Source organism: Propithecus coquereli, unplaced genomic scaffold (assembly GCF_000956105.1).
Source record: "Propithecus coquereli isolate 6110/MARCELLA unplaced genomic scaffold, Pcoq_1.0 Scaffold7, whole genome shotgun sequence".
Classification (NCBI taxonomy): Eukaryota; Metazoa; Chordata; class Mammalia; order Primates; family Indriidae; genus Propithecus; species Propithecus coquereli.
Genome location: NW_012153062.1, coordinates 13,088,043 through 13,110,272, shown reverse-complemented (window position 1 = coordinate 13,110,272; position 22,230 = coordinate 13,088,043). Strand labels below are relative to the sequence as shown.

General features: G+C 37.7%; 1 protein-coding gene across 1 annotated transcript in view; it reads right to left on the bottom strand.

Moving 5' to 3' along the window:
* The window catches only part of DDAH1 (dimethylarginine dimethylaminohydrolase 1), a 145,585-nt gene that overhangs the window by 33,573 nt on the left and 89,782 nt on the right, over positions 1–22,230 (bottom strand). Inside the window, exon 2 of the mRNA XM_012661159.1 lies at positions 375–474. Coding sequence (XP_012516613.1) covers positions 375–474 — 100 coding nt within the window. The remainder of the gene's footprint in view (positions 1–374; positions 475–22,230) is intronic.

Sequence of the window (22,230 nt, the reverse complement as noted above, 5' to 3'; positions counted from 1 at the left end):
TCTTGAATTAAGAATCTTTTCAATATAAACCAGATATATGGTCACACAATGGAAAACTATGCAACCCATAAACTCATGTTTTAGAAGACTGTAGTAGAAACAAGATTCATACTGATGATATACATACTGATAATATTCTTATAAAAATATGCAGACATATGCATACACAAGTACGAAAAGGACACATACCCAAATATTGAAGTGATTATATTTGAATGGCAAGTCATTTTTTTCTTTTTGTGTTTTTCTGTGTTTCCAAAGTACCCTGCATTTAGCATCTCTTACTTTGGTAATTTAAAAAATCATAATAAAACGAGTGAATACAAGCCAGTATTAGAAATAATTTTGGATAGAAAAAATAAATACAACTATACCTGTGAATAAGACATCTCCACCATCTAAGGTCGCATTTTCATCTTTCATCTCTACTATATTGAGCTGAAGTTTTTCTAATGCTTCTTTCATCATGTCAACCTGTTAAAAAGAAAATGATTCAGATTAATATTCTGCCATTTCCTAACAAGAAAATCAACTATCTAAAACTTCTAAACACTAAATCATGCTCTCATGTGCATGTGCATGCATGCGCACACACATACATACCCATCCTTGTGAATATATGAATATATGTAGTGTAGTACAGGACTAGTCATGATCATTTGTAAGAGAAGAAATTATTTGTTAGAAATTGCCCATTTGTTCCCTTCTAGTCTAAGCTTGAGTCAACACCATTGTGCCTTTTTCTGTAGGAAGGCTGACTAGTTAGGGGACACGAGTCAAGGAAGATGGGAGGCAGAGCATCTAACCCTCCTACCCTTGCCAGAAGGTACAAGATTTAATTTTAAACCTTATGTGAGTTATTCATTTAGTCAGAATTAAACACAGAGGCCGGGCGCGGTGGCTCACGCCTGTAATCCTAGAGGCAGGCGGATTGTTTGAGCTCAGGAGTTCGAAACCAGCCTGAGCAAGAGCGAGACCCTGTCTCTACTAAAAAAATAGAAAGAAATTAATCGGACAACTAAAAATATGTAGAAAAAATTAGCCGGGCATGGTGGTGCATGCCTGTAGTCCCAGCTACTCGGGGGGCTGAGGCAGGAGGATTGCTTGAGCCCAGGAGTTTGAGGTTGCTGTGAGCTAGGCTGACGCCACGGCACTCACTCTAGCGGGGGCAAAAGAGTGAGACTCTGTCTCAAAAAAAAAAAAAAAAGAATTAAACACAGAGAGAGTAATATATGGAAGGAATATCAATGACAATAACTAGTAACTTGAAATCTCAACCCATAGGACAGTCATTGCTTTCTATGCAAATATTTTCTAAAATGTCAGAATATTCACTGTTTCTCTGTAAATCTAAACTGTTACTTAAGTTTATATTCAAACAGTTAATACGATCATCTGTCTTTTAAAACTTAGACTCCCTAGAGGTGATTAACAAACACAATTACAATCAAACCAAAGAATATTTGAAAATGAATCTCAGGGAATTTCTATGATTATTCTAGGGTGTGTCTAAAACACAGAGATATTCTGGGATGAATTAGGGAACACTTCTAGTGAGGCTTACTTTGAAGTGTAACAAATTGACATTCACAATTTAATTCAACTCCTACCAGCAGCTCAACAAAACAATTTAAATATTTTTGAAGGTCCGTAAAACCTTTAGTGTGGTAAAGACATACATTGAAAAGAAATGAATAGGGGCTAAGGGAAAAACAAGAGATCACATCACACTGGGCAAGCAGGTAGTTCTGCCAAAATACAGCATGCTGAGTACACAGAGTGAATTGTCAATGAAGAGTTTATGAGACATAAATATAGCAGAGTTAGTTCTAAAGTAATAAAAATATGGAAATACTTTGACAACAAGCCCGACATTCATGCATTCAGAAAACAGTAAAGAGGATACAAAGTAAAATAAATATATCATCTCATCCTTATCCTGGAACTCATGTAAAAATTCCATGAACCAGAGTGACTCAGAACAATAAAAATTATTTCCATGGACAAAATGGTCTTAACATTGTAGTAAATACATCCAGTGACCTCTTTTAACAGCAGAATAGGTTTTCCTATGTAATAGGAAGTGGAATCGTTGCTATAGCATAAAAAAAGAGCAAAACATTTATCACGATTTGTTGGGCTACCATGAACCCAAGAAAATACACCACTGTTTCCTCTGGCATCTCTGCTTCTGTGTCCATGGAAAATTCACTGAGCTTAGGGAAAGATCATGAGAACTGAGCTAGTTACTTTTTGTTTCTATTACCAATGCTACTGCTTCTGTTATAACTTAACATTTCAAAGATTACTAGGAATTCAGCAATAATGTGGATTTTGGTCTGAAAAGTTTATGTGTAGCTATGTAACATCTCAACTCAGGAACTTTATTCAACTCTTAAAGGTTAAAGAAGAACAGAAATAGAGAGACTACTATGTACCAGTTTCAGAAACACTGTATTTCTTTATAAAGTCCTATGCCTTTCAAAATTAAAGTTTTAGAGGGTAAAATGCTTGTGGTTTTTTAAAAGTTAAAACAGCTGTACTGACATTAAAAAACTGGCTTTTGTGCAGGGGCAGTACTTAAAAAAAAATTCAATCACATCTATGTAAACAAAGTCATCAGGATAGGTCCATACCACAAATGTTGATGATACTACATTACTTTCAGAGTTAAGCGCATGGATGAGTATTTTAAAATTGTAAACATCAAGTAAACAGTTTTGAGAATTGCAGGACCATATGGCATCAAATCAGCAGTGCTAACCCCAGGGAGATTTCTGGAGAAGAAACAAGAGAGGCTGAACCCAGCAGGCTATCCATTGAGAGCCACATACTCTTGGCATAGACAAACTCAACTGCAAACAGGCCCACTGTTACCCTGACACATGGGTCTATAGCAAGCCAGCTATTCAGGCAGCGAGGACACTAAATATAACTACAGAAGTGGGAATTTTTGCAGGAAAAGATCCAAACCATGAGCCTTCAAGAAACTGCCCATTCTGTGGTTACATAGCCATGGTTAATGTTGACTTAATTAACTTTCAAGAGGAAAAAAAAAATGACTAAATAACACACCCACCTTTCATTGAGACACTAACCCTGCAGAGTGGAACTTAGCATTACTCAGAAAAACCATTAGAACAAACAGTATTAACTCCAAAGGCTGAGTTGAATGGGTCATTTTAGCCCACAAAATTAGAAATAGGAAAGGTACATTAGAAGAACAACCTTATTAATTTAAACCTCAACTTAAACCTTACAGTATGACTATATACAGTAATTTTCATTCTCTACTGTAAAGGTCTATAAGAACTTTCTTTCCTTTTCAGCCTACATGCATTTTGACTTCATTTTTTAAAAATTTATACTTACATTTCCTTTTGCTCCATCTTTTCTCCTCCTGTCTTTTACCACAGATTCCTTCTCTGGTCACTGCTACGTCAGACCACCTCTGCTGCTTCCACTCATCCAACCCACCCTTCTTTCTCTTTAAGCTGGTACTAGTTTTAGGGTACAGGTGGCCCTCTGTATCCACATGTTCTACATCCCCAGATTCAACCAGCTACAGATCAAAAATACTTGGGAAAAAACCCCAGTAAAAATAACAACAATAAAAAGTAATGCAAGTAAAAAAATACAGCATAACAACTATTTACATAGTATTTATAATAGGAATTATAAGTAATCTAGAGATGATTTAAAGTATAAGAGAGGGTGTGCATAGGTTATATGCAAACACTATGCCATTTCATATCAGGGACTTAAGCATCTGTGGATTTTGGTATGGGGGTGGGTAGGGGTGGAGGTCCTAGAACTAACCCCCTCGGTTACCAAAGGGTGATTGTAATTATCTTTTCTTTTTTTTCGCTCCCTCCCTGTCTTTCTTTTTCTTCTGGAGTCCTAATGTTAAAAAATGTAGAATTATTAGGGTTATACATTCACAGTCGCTATACTAGGGATGTCTGTATAGTTTATTATTATGACGAAGGTCCTGGGGTTCAAATCTCATCTCTTCTACTTATTAGTCATGTGACCTTAAGTTGTTTAACTTTCTGAGCCTCGGTTTCTCATCTTTATAGTGGGTGATTTCATAATATCAACTTCTTAGGCTCCTTTTGATCATTAAATACATGTAAATCATTTAGCACATAGTAATTGTTGAACAAATATTAGCTATGGCATATTATTTTGATGAATATCAGAGTCTGTGCACACGGTGACAGATACTTATGCTATGAAACTGGCCCACAAGAAAAAGCTGTTGTTTTTTTCTTACATTTGGACAAGATTCATGTGTTTTACCACCCCATGACAGATCCTATCTGCTTTCCAGCAAATTAAAATTATAGTTTTTTTTTCCTGCAAAGCCAATGTAAAGTTAGAATATAAACATTGAGGACACATTTAAATATAAATTTAAATTATTCAAATTTTATTTTCTTCCAGCTCCTGGAACCTGTCATGATATAACCTCTGCTTTGAAGTAGCCCTCCAGAGGTACTCCATAAACCGGGAAGTGGGCCTGTATGCTAAGATGTCCCACAGGACTCAAAAGAGCATCAGACACAACGATGCAGAATGATCATGATTACTGAGGACACTGCCACTCTAAAGAACCCAATTGGGCTAAAGAATTCCTTCTCTTTCTCTGTACCTGGATGCCTTTCTTACCTTTCCTAGTTTTACTCTCTTCTTACCTTCGTTTATCACTCTCATTTGTTCCTTCATTTATTCTGCCATAATTTCATCGTTATCCTCCCTTCTCCTTTCACTCCTTTTAGACCTCCATGGTGAATGGAAAGAATCAAGGATTAGAATGTTGGCTTTGTCACTTATTAGTGATGTGATTTAGGATAAATTCACCCCTCTGAGCCTCAGTTTCATGATCTGCAAATGGGATAATGTAGGCCGGGCGCGGTGGCTCACGCCTGTGATCCTAGCACTCTGGGAGGCCGAGGCGGGTGGATCGCTCAAGGTCAGGAGTTCGAGACCAGCCTGAGCAAGAGCGAGACCCCGTCTCTACTAAAAAATAGAAAGAAATGATCTGGACAACTAAAAATATATAGAAAAAATTAGCCGGGCATGGTGGCGCATGCCTGTAGTCCCAGCTACTTGGGAGGCTGAGGCAGAAGGATCGCTTGAGCCCAGGAGTCTGAGGTTGCTGCGAGCTAGGCTGACGCCACGGCACTCACTCTAGCCTGGGCAACAAAGCCAGACTCTGTCTCAAAAAAAAAAAAAAAAAAAAGATAATTTTTTCTCTCTAACAGGGATTATGTGAGTAATAAGTAAGAAAATACATGTAAAGCACCTAGCTCAGTGCCTGGCACATTGTGTTCAAAACTATTAGTTGATGGTATTATTATTATTTTGCCCTAAATTAACTGAGTCCTTTGTTTGAATTTTGGCTACCTTTCAAAAAGAAATAAAAGATAAAAACATACCATTTTCAGTATTAAATAAAATATCGCTTAAGCCCAAGTTTCCTTTTCTTCTTGTAAAATCTTCCCTAAATCTAAAATACCGAAAAACCAAAATGATACAAAACAAATCCCCCAAACTTACCTTAATATAAAGTAAAACAAAACAAATATAAATGCTTATATAGTTTTACTAGGAAGCTATATTCATAAGAACTTGCAACAGCATTGTAATTAGTTTAATACTCTTTATTTAGAGGCGATATTTTCCAGTTGACCCTGTCCATAGGCGACTTTTGCTGCTTATTTTCAACAATGCCCATTTTGAATGTTTCACGTCTTCACTGTGGATCCTGTGAATGTGTTCCTGAGGCCTGGTGAACAGTTCTGAACTGTGGCTCCATAAACAATATGCACCAACCTCTGTTGGCCAAGCTTTTTTCTTTTAGCTCCTTCTGCTCCATGGGCTGCCAGATACTTGGCTACAAATGTGGCCTTCAGAGTTGGCCTGTCTGTGCCTGACACGTCTCAGTCACCCACAGTTCTGCCAGGCACTGGAAGCTGTGCTATCACTGCTATCACCACTAGATTTTGAAGCCCACTTAAATTTTCCTAGTTTCTTTATAATCCATCACATTATAAGAGCTTTAATATTATACTATCATCCTATCTTTACTCTTGTCTATCTCCAAAGAGTTGATTAGCAGCAACCTAGCTTTGTGGGTGGTGAGATCGTTTCATTTTCTCAACTTTCTGCCGATTTTGTTTTGCCTTTTAATGTGAAGTGTAATACGCAGATAACGCTGAGGAAGCCACTCAAGAAGCTGATGTAATGTCTCTAGCATGTCAAGGCACAGCTGGCTTGGAACTTGCTGATGCATCAAAGTCACATTCTGTTGTCCTGGGTCACATTCAAAAGTCCATATTTTATTTCTTTAGATCATTTTCGTGTTCTTTGTTAATCAGCACATCTTTGGCTACTGTGGCCACTCGCTAGTACATTTGGCTGATTTTATGACATTGCTTAATGTTTTATCACACTTCGACATACATTTTCTCATATGATGAATTTCTCAGTTCAACAAACATTTGGTGAATGCCAACTTTTTTTTATTAGATTTTTTTTTTGAAAAAAGACATGGCTTTTTTTTTTTTTGAGACAGAATCTCGCTCTGTTGTCTGGGCTAGAGTGCTGTGGCATCAGTCTAGCTTACAGCTAGACTGGGCTAGGCTGGGCTCAAATGATCCCCCTACCTCAGCCTTCCAAGTAGCTGGGACTACAGGCATGCACCACCATGCTCAGCTAATTTTTTCTATTTTTAGTAGAGATGGGGTCTTGCTCTTGCTTAGGCTGGTCTTGACCTCCTGGCTTCAAGCAATCCTCCTGCCTTCGCCTCCCAGAGTGCTAGGATTACAGACATGAGCCACCATGCCCAACCAAGACATGGCTCTTGTGCCTGTGAAGTTAACTGTCTAGTGGGCAAATATACCTTCTGAATATCTAGTGACAATAAAATGGAATATTTGCTGTGAGACTCACAATAACTCCAAAAGGTAGGAAGCGTAGACACTAGTATACCCATTTTACATATGAGTAAACTGAGGCTAAGGGAGGCTGACCGACTTGCTGAGTCAAGCCCCCTAAGCCCATCCTCACGTTCATTCTACTGTGTGATTATGATTCTGCTGAGGTGTCATCATAGAGCACAGCCCACACTAGAAAGGGAGCTTATGCCTTCTGCTTTACAACTGTACATTTAAGTCCACTAGGTATTATGAGATACTGTGCCAAGGTGAGTTTGGGTTCCATGATCTCTTTGTATCAGAGATGAATGAAATTTCTATATACAAGGCCTTAGGATGCTAAGTTACAGAGTGATTAAGAACACTAAGGAACATGAACAGAATATATAAACCACACCAGAATGTTCACTAAGGAAGACCTGTATATTAATTACTACCCTTCAATGTGGGGATGCCTTAGGTTTGTTCAGTGGTTTGTTCCTTAATTTTTCCATGTGTGATTAAATTGCTAAACTAACCAAAGTTACCAATAAAAAAAGGATCAAAGAGAGTCTTAATATACTAAATGATTTGGTCTTAAAAATTTCAAAATGAAAACATATTGGACTCTTGTATTCTCATTTTACGACAAAGTTCTTAGTAGTAATTTAGTTAGCAGTGATAATAACAAATATTTCAATAATCTTCCTATGTGCCAGGCACTCTGCTAACAACTCATATTAACCTTATTTAACCCTTACAACTTGATGAAGCAAGTAAAAACATTATTTTGTTTTTACAGATGAGGCAACTGAGGCAGAGCGGTAATTAGCCCAAGGTTTCACCGTGAGTAAGCAGCAGAGCTAAGATTTCAACTTAGAGGCCAGACGCGGTGGCTCACACTTGTAATCCTAGCACTCTGGGAGGCCAAGGCAGGAGGATTGCTTGAGGTCAGGAGTTCAAGGTCAGCCTGAACAGGAGCAAGACCCTGTCTCTACCAAAAACAGAAAAAATTAGCTGGGTGTGGTGGTGCACACCTGTATTCCCAGCTACTCAGGAGGCTGAGGTAGAAGGATCGCTTTAGCCCATTAGTTTGAGGTTGCAGTGAGCTATGATCATTCTAGCCAGGGCGACGGCAAGACACTGTATCAAAAAAAAAAAAAAAAGATTTCAATTTAGAGAGCTTTGCTATGAACTTTATGTTATTCTTTCTTATACAATATCATCATTAACAAAAAAATTTAGGTGTCTACTATGAAATAATATGAAAACAAATGTTAGAATGACTGTGAGAAGCTATAATACTCTCAACACCAGATTATGTTCACTTTTATTTATTTGAACAAAAGTGTGATCTCAGACATTCTGGAGGAATGAGAGAAAAGAGGCTACAAACTGCAGCAGTCTGAACTTGGGTTTGGTTTCTGAAGAGCCTCAATTCTGCTTTTCCAAGCATGTACAAACTTAGGCTAATAAATTTTGGGAGCTATTACTTCATCACCAGTTTATGAGAAGGAATTATTGGTGGGAAAACCTTTAAACAGTCAACAATGTATTTTAAATAGCAAGGTTATGAAAGCATACGGACTTGCAGACATACTTCAAACCAAGACACTATATACATTTCAAACAAATCCAATAAATTAGAAAGATAAGAAGGGTTTCTACTATATCGGGAAGTATGGTAGGTGGAATTCTGAAATGGTACCCACGATTGCCACCCCTGATGTACGTGTCCTGTATAAACCTCTGCCTTTGAGTGTGGGAAGGACCTGTGAATACGATGGAGATATTCCTGTGGTTGGGTTATGTTACACGGAACAAGTAAATATATTTTGCAGATGTAACTAATACCTAATCAGTTGACTTTAGTTAATCAAAAAGGAGATTACACTGGGTGGGCTTGTCCTAATCAGGGGAGCCCCTAAAAGGGGGTTTAAAGTTTACAGACAAAGGAGGTCAGAGAGATATTCTGAAACTTTGTTCTGAAAAAAGCAAAGAGCTGTTGTGAGTTGCCGACGGAGGCGGTCTGCAGGTTATCCCCTAGGGATGGAGAGCAATTCCTGGCTGACAGCCAGCAAAAAACCAAAAAAAAAAAAAAAAAAAAAAGGAACCTTAGTCCTACAACCACAAGGAATGGAATTCTGCCAACAGTAACAATCTGAATGGAACATGGAATGAATGTGGAAGAGGACCAAAGCTCCGGAGGAGAACACAGCCCAGCTGACACCTTGACTATAGCCTTGGATAACCCTGAGCAGAAAATCCAGCTATACTGTGCCCAATCTTCTGACCTACAAACACTGTGAGATGACAAGCAGGTATTCTTTTAAGTTGCTATGTTTAGGTAATTTATCATACAGCAGTAGAAACCCCAACCTTATCTCATTTTCACTCATGCAGTAAATTGAATGTCTGTTGTGAGCGCGAGGCCCTGCCATATCCATATGGTGCCTGGGGTGACAGGAATGAAACATTCACACAAGCCATACACAGATACGGCAAGGGCTATGAAGGAACATTACAATGTGCTTTGAGAAATAGGAGGAGCATAAAATTCAGATGGGGTGATCAACAAAAAACTCTTTGAAGAAGTGACATTTCGGCTAAAAAATCAAAATGTTAACATTATAGTAGTTATCTATTCCCACTGGTGGGTCATCTGGAATTCTTAGAAACAAAGGGGATTTCTGGATATCCTTAGATTGCAAACAGTTCACCTTACTTAGTCTCTGAAAAATTAATGAAGGGCTTACTGTATTAGGAAAATGGTCAATAGAACTGGAAGTTATTTAATCATTAAAGTCTTTAAAAGTCATCAGAATCCAATGAATATCACTAACCCTGGGATTATTCAAGGAACTCATATTTATAGAATAGTCAACATGTATGAAAGTTTTATAACCACTAAGCTCATTTTCTCTCTTACTGAACTTTTGTTATAATAACTTTCACATGAATAAGATCTCCTGAAACATTTCCCACGAGACTATTACATATCCATTGCATTTTTTCCCATTGATTTCTTAGATTTCTAAACTTGCTGGTTTATTTCTAGTGACAACTGCTAAAAATTAACTGGGCTATTTAGCATTTTGGTTTCCATATTTGTAAATTGAGGGGGCAGCACTTAAAAAATGAGGTCATTTCCAGCTCTGGAGTTGTAGTCTCAAAACAATTTTTGGCACATTTGTCATATAAATGTGACTCTAACCGTAATACTATTTCCCTCCCATAGAGTTTACAGAAAACATCGCATATGGTTATTCATGAGTAAAGTATTCTGGTGTTTTACCAAATCCAATCAGAAGCAAAAGGTTGAATATATGGACAGAAGCTTTAAAGATAGGGCAAACCCAAAGTGTACAAAAATTCCAGAAGGATGGGAGCCCCTCGGAGACAAACAGAAGGGATTCTGGTGCAGTAAGTAAATTATATCCAGAGAACAAGGTGCATGAACGTCAACTTAACACTAACTTATGATACTTATATTTTGTTTTTTGGAGGAACCCATCACACGGTTTCTCCAAGGCTGCTAATTGCCTGCCAACAGTGAGAATAATTATACCACACAGAGCATCTATAATGCCTTTCCTATGAGAAGGTAGATGTCAGGCCCTGCTTAGTTGCTAATCTCTGTATTTTCTTATATCCCCATATAGTATGGTAGACTTCATCAACTTTGGGTTCATTCCCTCCCCAATTCCCAGGATCAATCTTTACCTGCGAAAGGAGGATCTAACAAGCCTCAGGCCAATACTTGGACACTCAGGATCAAGTCATTCTTTCTGCTTTGTCCCACTTCCGAGCGCATACCTGGGTACTGCCTTGGTTGTTTACCCTGGAGTCCTGTTCTAGTAGCTTATCCCAGTCCGTTCCTATGAGTAGGATCCTACTCTGTGTTCTAAGGATTTAAACCTTGGTCCTATAACCAGTACTATAGATGGGATTCCCCAGATGATCCTTGTCATTTCTCTCCATCTCCGCAACACAGAATCTGTATCGACAAGGTCTAAGGAATCTACCTCTTAACTACTCACAACTCAGGCCCTCTTTTTATAATTTTAATACCACAGGTTTACCGGCATTAAAAAGTAAAATTTATTAAGCTCTAAGTGCCAAGCACTGTGTTAAGTGATTTCACATAGATTATGTCATTTAATTATCACCATATCCCTTCAGGCACTTCCCAGTCTAAATCTGTCATGGCAGTTCCATCTCTCTCGCCAGGGACTGGTGCAAGTGATCCAGTTTTGGCCACTGAGGGAAGTCTATTGAGCGGTTCCTGGAGCCATAGAACAAAACATAATCCCTTTTCTTCCTTTGTACATTGACCTGTGTGGATGTTGTACCTGGAACTGGTGAGAACACAGCCATCACCATGCATGGCAGGGCAGAGAGAAGGAAGGAACATGAGTCTTTGATAACATTATTGAGCTGCTCAATCTACCAACCACAGAGCCCTGGAGTTCTTGATATATGAGATTTTTCATTTCCTTAACCAATGTGAGTTTTCTGTTAGCTGCAGCTAAACGTAAATCATTTATTTACATAACAAAATTGACAAACAGTATCCAAAGAGTCAGAAACAACAGACATTACTAAACTCATTCAATTTTGATGTAGAAACAGCAATTAATGGAGGATTTTTTTCTTTTTCTAGGAATACACCATGCCTTTCCATAGCACAAATTATACAATATGTAAGATGTGATTTAACCTGTTACCTTGGCTAAAAATGTTGATCACATGGCACTTATAACCAGTTACCCACTTATAAAACTAAGATCATACTGCTTATAGAAAATGGATTATAAATAATAGTGTGTAAAGCTAAAAGCACCCCAGAAAGGATTATATTAGATAAACCACAACTGTTACAGCTCTGTATGTCAGAGCTGGAAGCTAATGTTTCAACACTCTCATCTCTGAAGCATTGCTCAGATCCAGAGGACGCGTGGTATCTAGGAAGGTTAGATAGAAATGTGGAAGGAAAACCAATGGGGCCAGAGAACACAGGAGAAATAAAAATCACTCTGGACAAAACTGGGAAAGCTCTTTCTCATTATCTAGGGAAGACACAATGACAAAGTTTCAGATGTTCAAAAGTCCCTCCACAAAGATATCACTACAAGACATTTTCCTGAAAGAAGGCTAGAAACGACATTTAGCTTTTTAAATGAAAAGCAAGGCAGGAGTCTGTTGGAGCTCTGTTGGTCTTGTCAGCTCTTTTGACATGCAACATACTAATTCAAGTGGTCCCTTTCCTTATTGATGATAATGACACAATACATGCACTGAGTATGTAAAAGCCGCTGACATTCTGTCTGCAGAGGACAAATAAAAATATGATTTATCTACCAAATATAAAATGAAAATAAGTGTCAGCTGCCAAAAGACCTGCAAAAATTTAGTATGTTAAAAACCAGGGAACTGACAAGTTTTTACAATTTTAAACTAATTTTCCTGAAAGTTGAGAAGCATAAAAATTTGCCGTACGCACCATCCAAAATAAGCACTAGACATGGCACTCAAAGTGCCCATAATTTTCTGTGAATTCAGAGAAGTTGCATGCTGCCAGACACAAACAGACTTCATGTATGGGAAATATTTTGTATGTTCAGCATACAGTTAACACATTGTAGGCATTACACTGCCCTCGAAGCCTTCCAGTGTATCCCCGCTCCTACCCCGACTGTAGGTACCGGGTGGGTTAGAGATTCCTTCTGTGTGCTCCTCTGTCCCCTAGGGCATTCCAAGATTTGGCCCCTAGTAGATTTAGTATATGTTTACTGAATGAATAACTGAACAACTTTGTAAGTCAGAGAGAATTTCTAGAAATGTTACAAAAAACTTACTTTTAGCCAGGGCATAGTCATAGACCTCTTCTAAACAACTCTTACGACATTCCAAAGGTGAGCAGATTCATCTTTATTTCTAAACACCTCCAAGTGAGAAAACTACCCTTGACCTATTTGTCCCAATAATCACTAACTGCTACTCTTCTCCAATAATTTGATGCATTTACCTAGTCATTCAATAAACATTTATTCAGCATTTTCAATATATTTGGCATTATTCCAGGTTCTGGGAATAAGAGAAGAACCCTGTGTATATTCTGTTGGGGATATGGAGGCATAGGTAATAAACAGTAAACAGAAAAAATATTAGATAGTGCTAAGTGCTATGCGGAGATTTAATTCAGGAGATGCAATAGAAAATGAGTGGGTGGTTACCATAGATTAAGAGATCAGGATCAGCCATTCTGAAAATACAACATTTGTGCTGAGACCTGAATGACCAAAAGGACCAATTCTGTTACCAACAGGAAGAAGAATGTTCCAACAAGAGCCAGTACAAAGGCCCTAAGGTAGAATAAACTTAACTTGCTCAAGGAACCGAAAGATAGCTAGTATGGCACTACAATGAAGAGGGAAAGTGCTATTGGCTAAATTGTGTCCCCTTAAAACTCATATGTTGAAAACTCCCAGTACCTCAGAATGTGACTGTATTTAGAGATAGGGTCTTTAAAGTGTAATGAGGTTAAAATGAGGTCATTAGGGTGGGTCCTAATCCAATATGACTGGGCAACTAGGACACAGACACGTAGCTGGAAGGCCATGTGAAGATGCAGGGAGAAGGTGGCCACCTGCAAGCCAAGGGGAGGCCGCAGAAGAAACCTCCACTGCTGACACCTTTATCTCAGACTTCTAGCCTCCAGAATTATGAGAAAATAAACTTCTGTTATTTAAGCCATCCAGTCTGTGGTACTTTATTATGATAGCCCTAGCAAACTAATACAGCATGTCACCAGATAAAGCTGGGATTGTAGGAAGGGGTCGGATCAGACTGCATTTGGTAAGCCAGGAGAAAGGGCTGGGATTTTAAGTGTTATGGGAAGTCACTGGAGAGTCTGAAATTAATTTACAAAGATAATTACGGAGAGCTGCTTTTTAGAAAATGGAGTGGAAGGCACAAATGCAAGCAGGGAAATTAGTTAAGAGGCAGCTGCAGCCATTGAAGTGTAAGATAATGGTGGACAAGTGTGGTGATAGTGGAGACAAAGAAATGTGGCTGAATTTGGCATGTGTTTTGAAGGGAGAGTTGACAAGAGTTGGTACATTCAATGTGGGGGTGAAGGAAAGAAAGGATTCAGGGTGGCTCTTAGATTTTTGTCCTGAGCAGTTGGGTGGATGGGGGTACAAATTTGTAATGGGGAAAAGGCCGGGGAGGAGAGAGCAAGGCTAGAGAGGAAATTGAAAAATTGTTTTGGCCATGTTGAGTTTGAAGTGCCGTCTAGATATTCAAATGGAAAGATCTATAAATTTGAATATATTAGTCTGTACTTCTGAGGAGTAGTAAGAACTATAAATAAGAATTGGGAGTCAATGACATGAAAGTGTACTTAAAACAAAGAGACATTAGAAGAACTGTTTCAAACTGTGGCCTGCAGGTAGTGATGTGAGAAAACCTGCCTTCTCCATTACTTCTAACAAAAATAATCTAACAAAGAGACTCCAGCAGACATTGTTTACTCATTGCTATGTAAGGCACATTCATTATGATTGCACCAATACCATCCAGATAAAAGGTCTGGAAACAAATAAACGGATTGTAACGAACTTTCCACAGGTAATAGGTAGGGCACAGTAGCACATGCCTGTAATATCAGCTACTATGGAGGCTGAGGCTGGAGGATCGCTTGAGCCCAGAAGTCCAAGGCCACAGTGTGCTATGCGGGTGCCTGTGAAAAGCCACTACATTCCAGCCAGGGAAACATAGCGAGACCTTGTTTCAAAACAACAGACCAGCCATAGCAGTAACGTAAGATTTTATTCTTTTAGAAACCATCAATTTGGAAATTGTGATCACTTGAACAGGAGACGTGGTGAAGTTCATTAAGCAAATCAATAGAGTAGGCAAGGCTATAGGAAGAACAACTTTCAAACACATTTTAGATCAGTCAGTCCAAAATACATTTGCACTGTACAGCACCACAGGACCGAATGAATGCTTACTGTGCTAATTAAAACACAGTCTTATTCAGTTGTTCAATTGGGTCCCTTAAAGATCTTGACTGAGAAACCCTTCATTAGTATATCCTCAATGACTGTTGCATGTACAAAAATTGGGAAAGGCTGCATTTCTTTAAAAAATATTGTATTTGCTAATTTTTCACCAATTGAAACAAGCCTTCTCCACCACTAGTGTCAGTTGGTGCTTTTTTGTTTGTTCCACCTTGCCCAGGGTTTGAATACAATATGCAGGATGATTTTTGGAATGTGGGATTACTATTATTATTATTTTGGAATGCTCGTGCTTATTTTCTTCCTTCCTAGTCCTTGGCTTTTTTGTGTGTTGTTAGGAAAGCTGTCATTAGAGACGGCTGTAAACAGCTCTAGTCAGGATAAGTAGAGTGGATAGTAATTAACTGTGAGAAGCTGCCTTCTCATCCCAGGCTGCAGCATGACGAATGATTTTGTAAATATTCACCCTTTGTCATATGTTCATAAATTGTTTCTCTTGGAGCTTATTTAAAATACATTAGTGAAAAAAACATCAGCTGAATATTTGGATGCTTATGGATATTAAGTAAGGCCTTATTTCCAACCACAGTTGTACAAAATGTCGAGCTTCAAGAAATCACCCTCGGTTTCGACAGTTGTCCATGTTCTAATATTGTAGTAACAAAAATAGTGAATAATTTTTCTTCATTGTTATCAGATCTAGGGGTCCCCATCTGGGCTGACACTGGAACAGTTCAGTAATATTTTCCTAATAGAAACATTCCAGTCAATGTTTTACCATGAAAAACTAATTATCATCTAGCTGATGAGTTTTGCCTTTCCCAAATTACTTTTGAAAAATATGGTAAGTTTCTTGCCCTTATAGTTTTTCTCCTTAAAAAAAAAAAATACTTTATTTCTGTTTCTAATTTATCACTAAATAGTAACTAATTTTTAAATAAAACACTCATTTGAGGAATAGCCACTGGGATATAACACAGAAGGGACTTCATAGGTGGTCTTGAATAATTCTCCAAGTACAACAGCCTTAACGCCACCTAGATTCTCTTCTTATGAGGCAGAGCATGATGAAATTAGAGTCTCATAAATGTCATTGCTCCTATTTATTGTCTCTTTCCTTGAACCAGGGCTGAGCTGGCTAGGACCCATTGTCTCTCAAGCAGATTTATAGATCAGATGCATTCCATTTCAGAACAAGAATGTGCTTATTATAAAATGTACAAAGTTTATAGTCTAACAAAGCATATAATCTGTTGGCAAAAAACCACTTAGTTAAACAGCAGGCATAGTTTCTAAAGTTTTCTGGTGTATCTTAACTAAATTTAATGTCCCATAAGTTGATATTCAAATCTTGAAATAAATCCCCAGTGAACACAGCTCTGTTTATGCTGTCAAAACTAAATGTTTTAGTATAATGCAAATATATAATCCAAGTATTTCTTATTGACATTATATAGTTAGCCAGATTTTCTTGTTGCTTTCATTTCTCCTGGACAGTACCTCAGGAACTTTAAAAAGTAGACTAACTGTTTTGGGTATTCAGGTCACAATCGAACATACTGCCTTTTGAGTGATTAAAGTCATTTAGTACCTGTGAACTAAAGAGAGTATCCTTACAAAAACCCAGGGAGAAACCAAGAGACAGCTCTAAGAACAAGGAGAATATGGACAAATTTAGTAGTTAAAAGATTACACGAAAAACTAAGATTAAAACAATTTTTAAAAAATATGCCTATTAAGTATTCCTATTTAGTTAAGACTAAAAGGAAATGTGCAAAAATGAAAAGAGCTATGGCTGGTTAGTGGATAATGGTTGATGTGTCATTGGTGAAGAAGTTGAGAGATATTTGGGCCCCCAAAGCGTGAATATTTAAAACTTCATCCACTTCTTACAACTACAGTGGCTGCTGTCCATTCTGGCTCCCAAGGTAGATCTATGCACAGAGGACAGTTTATCGATGCATATTTTCTATTATTTCAAACATCCAAATACTAATGTGGCTCCAGATATGGGAGGCTGGACCACTTGGAGCTGCATTACAGGAGTCTTTCTTGCTTGAGTTACCTGCCCCTGGTTCATCTGTGGTTTACTTCATCCAGGCTCTCACTATTGGGGTCCCCATGCTTCCCTGGGCTATTATTTGAACTAGACTTGAAACAGCCCCAGCCCAGCTTTTCCTCCTATGCGACCCATTTCTAGTATGTGAAAACACTTGCACATCCTTTGTCCACAAACTCTGGCAGTGCAGCTATGCCCAACACAGTAACACTTTCTTGGTTCCCCATCTAATAGTTAGTCACCGGCTTCCTCTCTTCTAGATCTCCCAGACACTTGTCCTGGGTATTTCCAAACTGCAAGGAGTATATATCAACTCTCTGAGAGGTCTATTTAAAGCACACTCTCTCTGGACTTGAGGTGAAACACATTCAATGTAGAAAAATTAGAAAGCACAGATAAGTAAAATAAACCATTAAAATTCTTCGTAATCACAACACCTATGCATAGATACCACTCACTATTAATAATTGTCACACAAACTTCCACACATTCCTATTAAGTATGTTTATGAGAATGCTTTTCGCTCATACTATTGTAAAATTATACTGTAACCACACACATTCCACAGTTCAATAAAACATAAATTTCTTATAAAGAAATTTAAAAATAAATTCATACCATTTAAATTGAGATTGCTTTTAAGTGGATTTTCTAAAAAATTATCTTCTGAAAACAGTCTTTTCTTTTTATGTTAGGTAACTGCAAATACAATAAACCCCTTGTATTGAATTTTAGAATACTTCAAGACTAACCCAAAGCAGAGATTCAGACTTTTATGGTGATAATAGAATTTGAGAAAAGCATTATAAAACATATGAATATTTAAAGAGATACTCAGGACCAATTAGTATGTGTGTTACAATTGAGGATACAGAGCTACACCACAATTCACAGAGCCTTTCTTCTCTAAATATACATGAATCAGTAAGAGAAAGAACAAAACAGAAATATTTAGCTGTTCAACAATAAGTTGTTCTGAGACATCAGGAAAGGTTTTCTTCTGTGATGATATGAAGTTTTTAAGCATTGCACCAAATGCTGGGAAAGTAATCTTACAACTGCAAAATAATTATTAGATGTTGGACAGAGAGAAGTCCTCTGTTCTCTGTGGATATACTGAGCAGACCCAGAATGCACCTGGCCAACTCCGGCCCTCATTATCTTGAAGACACCTGATATCCCGTAACACTGGATGAGGCTGCCAGCTCCTTGTCCACATTGACTACAAGCCATGTACCCCATTTTATAACTAAAAAGGATTTAAAATTCATGAAGCTTGTTGAAAGCTCAACTGTCACATTCTACTCATTCCAAAGTGTATGGGAAAAAGAGCAGAACAGACGTTTCAACTGAAGCCATTATTGTGCTTGAATAACCATATTCCATTAAATTGCTAATAAACCTACTAGAAGATGTTGATCACATCCACCATACAGTTGCATTCCTTCCCTTTATACGATTGCCCAATTTCATTCTATGCAGTATTACTCTTTCTGTGCCCTTTATTCCAAGGTTGCCCAGAATTCAAAGCACTTATTCAGTAAGTTTGTAATCCAGTTTAGTATGCTATTAACAGAATTCTTTATAGAAAATCATGGAAAAAGAAATTCAAACTTATTTTTGGGTCAATGACCAATTTTAAGGGAAACACATACTAAACTAGTTTAAAGGAAAAGGTCAAGATCCATGAGGTATTAAGGAAAAAAGAAAAGAAAAAACATTCATTTCCACAATTTTCCAACATTCCTTAAAAATAAAAACAAGCCCAAGTATGGAATGGCAAAGTGCTGGTCCCCTGCACTAATGGTGGTGGACAATACTGCCATTGATAGGAAGTTAAAGCACGGGTTTTTCCTCAACACCAGGGAAGTTTTGGCTTCCCTTCCCTTCATTTATTCTGGGGTTCAAAATCGAGCCTTATAAATCCTCAGTTAGTCTTGCAGAGCAAATAATAATATATAATGGATTAAATGCTTTAAAGTTTGCTTTTCACTAGTGTAACTAGTGAACTGTTTCTATTATAAATGGCTTAGTAAGCCACGGCTATTAGGGTATTAACTACTGAAAATATATGAAGCCAATTAGATACCCTCTGGAATTAGGCATTTTTAAAGAACTAATACACTATTTATACTATCTACCTGATGACTCAACTAGTTTATTCCCATTTAAGGATTAACTAAAAATGTATGATGAAAAAAAAATAAAGGGAAAAAATGCCTTAACTTTAAAATTATTTCAATAAATAGGAAGCAATTATTTTCTATTCTATTTCCATCTTACAGCCTTAGAAGAAAGGCTAGGTCTCCTCAAACTCAAGGTGACAAATGCTTGCCTCTATCCAGTTTTCCGATGGGTCGAGCTGGAGAAGCTTTTCTTTCCATAGGGCAAATGGTTTGGAATAAGCTGCTAATGTACCCAGAATGATTTTTTTCACCAGCAAAATCAAGCGGAAGAAAAGTAAAATTCACTTCCTGGATTACCTTATGATTATAAAAATATTTGTGTCTGTCTATCTTTTTAGAGTGACCAAGATTAGGTGAAATGAAATGGTTTTTCCTGCAGCTTTCTCTCTGAAATACCTTAGTGAGAACACATAAAAACCAACTCTAAATCATGCATAGTAGAGAGGAAGTAAATGTTAAAGCAACAACATGATTCAACAAAAATAAAAATGAGTAATAGCCTCAATATAAAAAGCTGTGAAATTACAGTAATTTTACAATCCATCAGAAACAGCAAAACACATCATTACTTTAACAAGTATTAATTGACCACCTAATACATGTCAAAGTTAGATGCAGACGTATGTATGGTAAACTTATGGACTGGAGAACCAAATGAAAAGAAACTAGCACAAGATATTTAGCTCACGGAATCATGAAGTATAAAAATCAGAAGAGATCTTGTGGTCACACAGCTCAGGAGACCAAGTCCCACTAGGTGTAAGTAACTTTCCCCAGTCATGGGGCAGAGGAAGGATTACAAGTCCTCTTATTTACAGTATAACAAGACTCCTGATGAACTGGAAATGTTTTTGAGATGAAAAGCCAATGATAAGACTACTAATAAAAAGTTGTTTCTACTTAAAACGTTTGAGAATAATTTCCATTAATTATGTACACATACATATTTAAATAATCTTCTACACTCCAAGCACGAATTACCAGATTTCATTGAGAATTTTCATATTGGCTGGGGTTTTATGCTTTCATGGCATCAAATGAGGAACCATCTGCCATATGACCAAACCCAAAGGCCACAGAATAAATGTTGTTTGGTGCTAGAAGACAAGAGTGAGGACCATGGTCCTCCATGACATTATGCAGGCAGGTACACTTTTAGAGTTTCCACACAATTAAGAGTTAATGGTCCACATGTTTTTCAACTGCTATTGAGAAGGAAAATTTAAAAATCAAAGCAATTTACAATGTCTGTCAGGTTTTCCCAAAAAGATTGTGTCAGGAAGCAAAACTGTCTCTTTCTCTCTCACACACAGACACACACACGCAGTACACACACACACACATACTCAGGAAGACTTTTTTTTTTTTTTTTGAGACAGAGTCTCACTCTGTTGCCCTGGCTAGAGTGAGTGCCGTGGCGTTAGCCTAGCTCGCAGCAACCTCACACTCCTGGGTTCAAGCGATCCTTCTGCCTCAGCCTCCCAAGTAGCTGGGACTACAGGCATGCGCCACCATGCCCGGCTAATTTTTTCTATTTAGTAGAGACGGGGTCTCGCTCTTGCTCAGGCTGGTCTCGAGCTCCTGTGCTCAAATATTCCGCCTGCCTTGGCCTCCCAGAGTGCTAGGATTAGAGGCGTGAGCCATCACGCCCAGCCCTCAGTAAGACTTTTGAGTAATCCATTTGAGGATTGAAGATTTGGCTTCCCAAATAAGTTGACAACCTCTCTTCCTCTTCATTAATATTTGAAGGTTACCCACCTGAAGAATTGGAAAATATGTTATATAAACTATAACATAGTTTTTGTATTTGATCTCTAATTTCTGACAGCAGGACACTTTGAAAATGTATCTAAAGTGAGCATAAAACATGTGTCATATGAATAAAGTTTTCAGCATGAATATGAGGTAATAAAGTAATTAGACTGATTTTTATAGGTGACTTATTGGACTCCATTCCTTATTTCAACCGTATTTTTCACATTGCTATTTACAAGGCATGTAAGTGAAACATGATTTTGTTCAACACACATGGATGGGTGTCAAATTGTGAAAATCAGAAAGGAATGAGAGAAGTTAATGACGGTGAGTGGGATCTCTCCTGGTAAAGGCAAAGCAACAAAGCAAGTGTGAGCTGCTATGCGGGGGTCATTTTGTACCTTCTCCTCCTCATTGTTTCTCCCCAAATATGCCACATGCACACAAACAAACTAAGATTATGTATTCTAGGATATGTTCTATGAAAGTCTGGATATAGAATTCTAGGTTGATGGGTTTTTTCTTTTCTTTTTTATTTTTTTAAGCACTTTTAAAGATTGTTATTATATTATCTTCTGGCCTGCACTGTTTCTAGTGAGAATTCTATTGTCAGTCTAATCTTTGTTCCTCTATATGCAAAGATTTTTTTTCCTCTGAGTGCTTTTAAGATTTTTCTCTTTCTCACTTGTTTTCAGTTATAAGCATACCTCATTTTATGTGTTTTGCTTTTCTGTGATTCACAATTTGTTTTTACAAATTGAAGGTTTGTGGCAACCCTCTATTAAGCCTATTGGCACCACTTTTCCAACAGCATGTGCTCATTTCATGTCTCTGTATCACATTTTGATAATTCTTGCAATATTTCAAACTTATCATGCCCATATAAGACAGCAAACTTAATCAATAAATGTCATGTATGTTCTGACTGCTCCACCAACCAGCCGTTTCCCCATCTCTCTCCTTCTCTGGGACTCTCTAGTCCCTGAGACACAATGATATTGAAATAAGGCCAATTAATATCCTTATAACAGCCTCTAAGTGTTCAAGTGAAAGGAAGAGTCACAAGTATCTTACTTTAAATCAAAAGCTAAAAAAATTAAGCTTAGTGAGGAAGGTGTGTTGAAAGCGGAGATAGGCTAAAACCTAGGCCTCTTGTACCAAACAATTAGCCAAGTTGGAAATGCAAAGAAAAAGTTCTTGAAGGAAATTAAAAGTGCTGCTCTAGTAAACACACAAATGATAAGAAAACAAAACAGCCTTATTGCTGTTACAGAGAAAGTTTG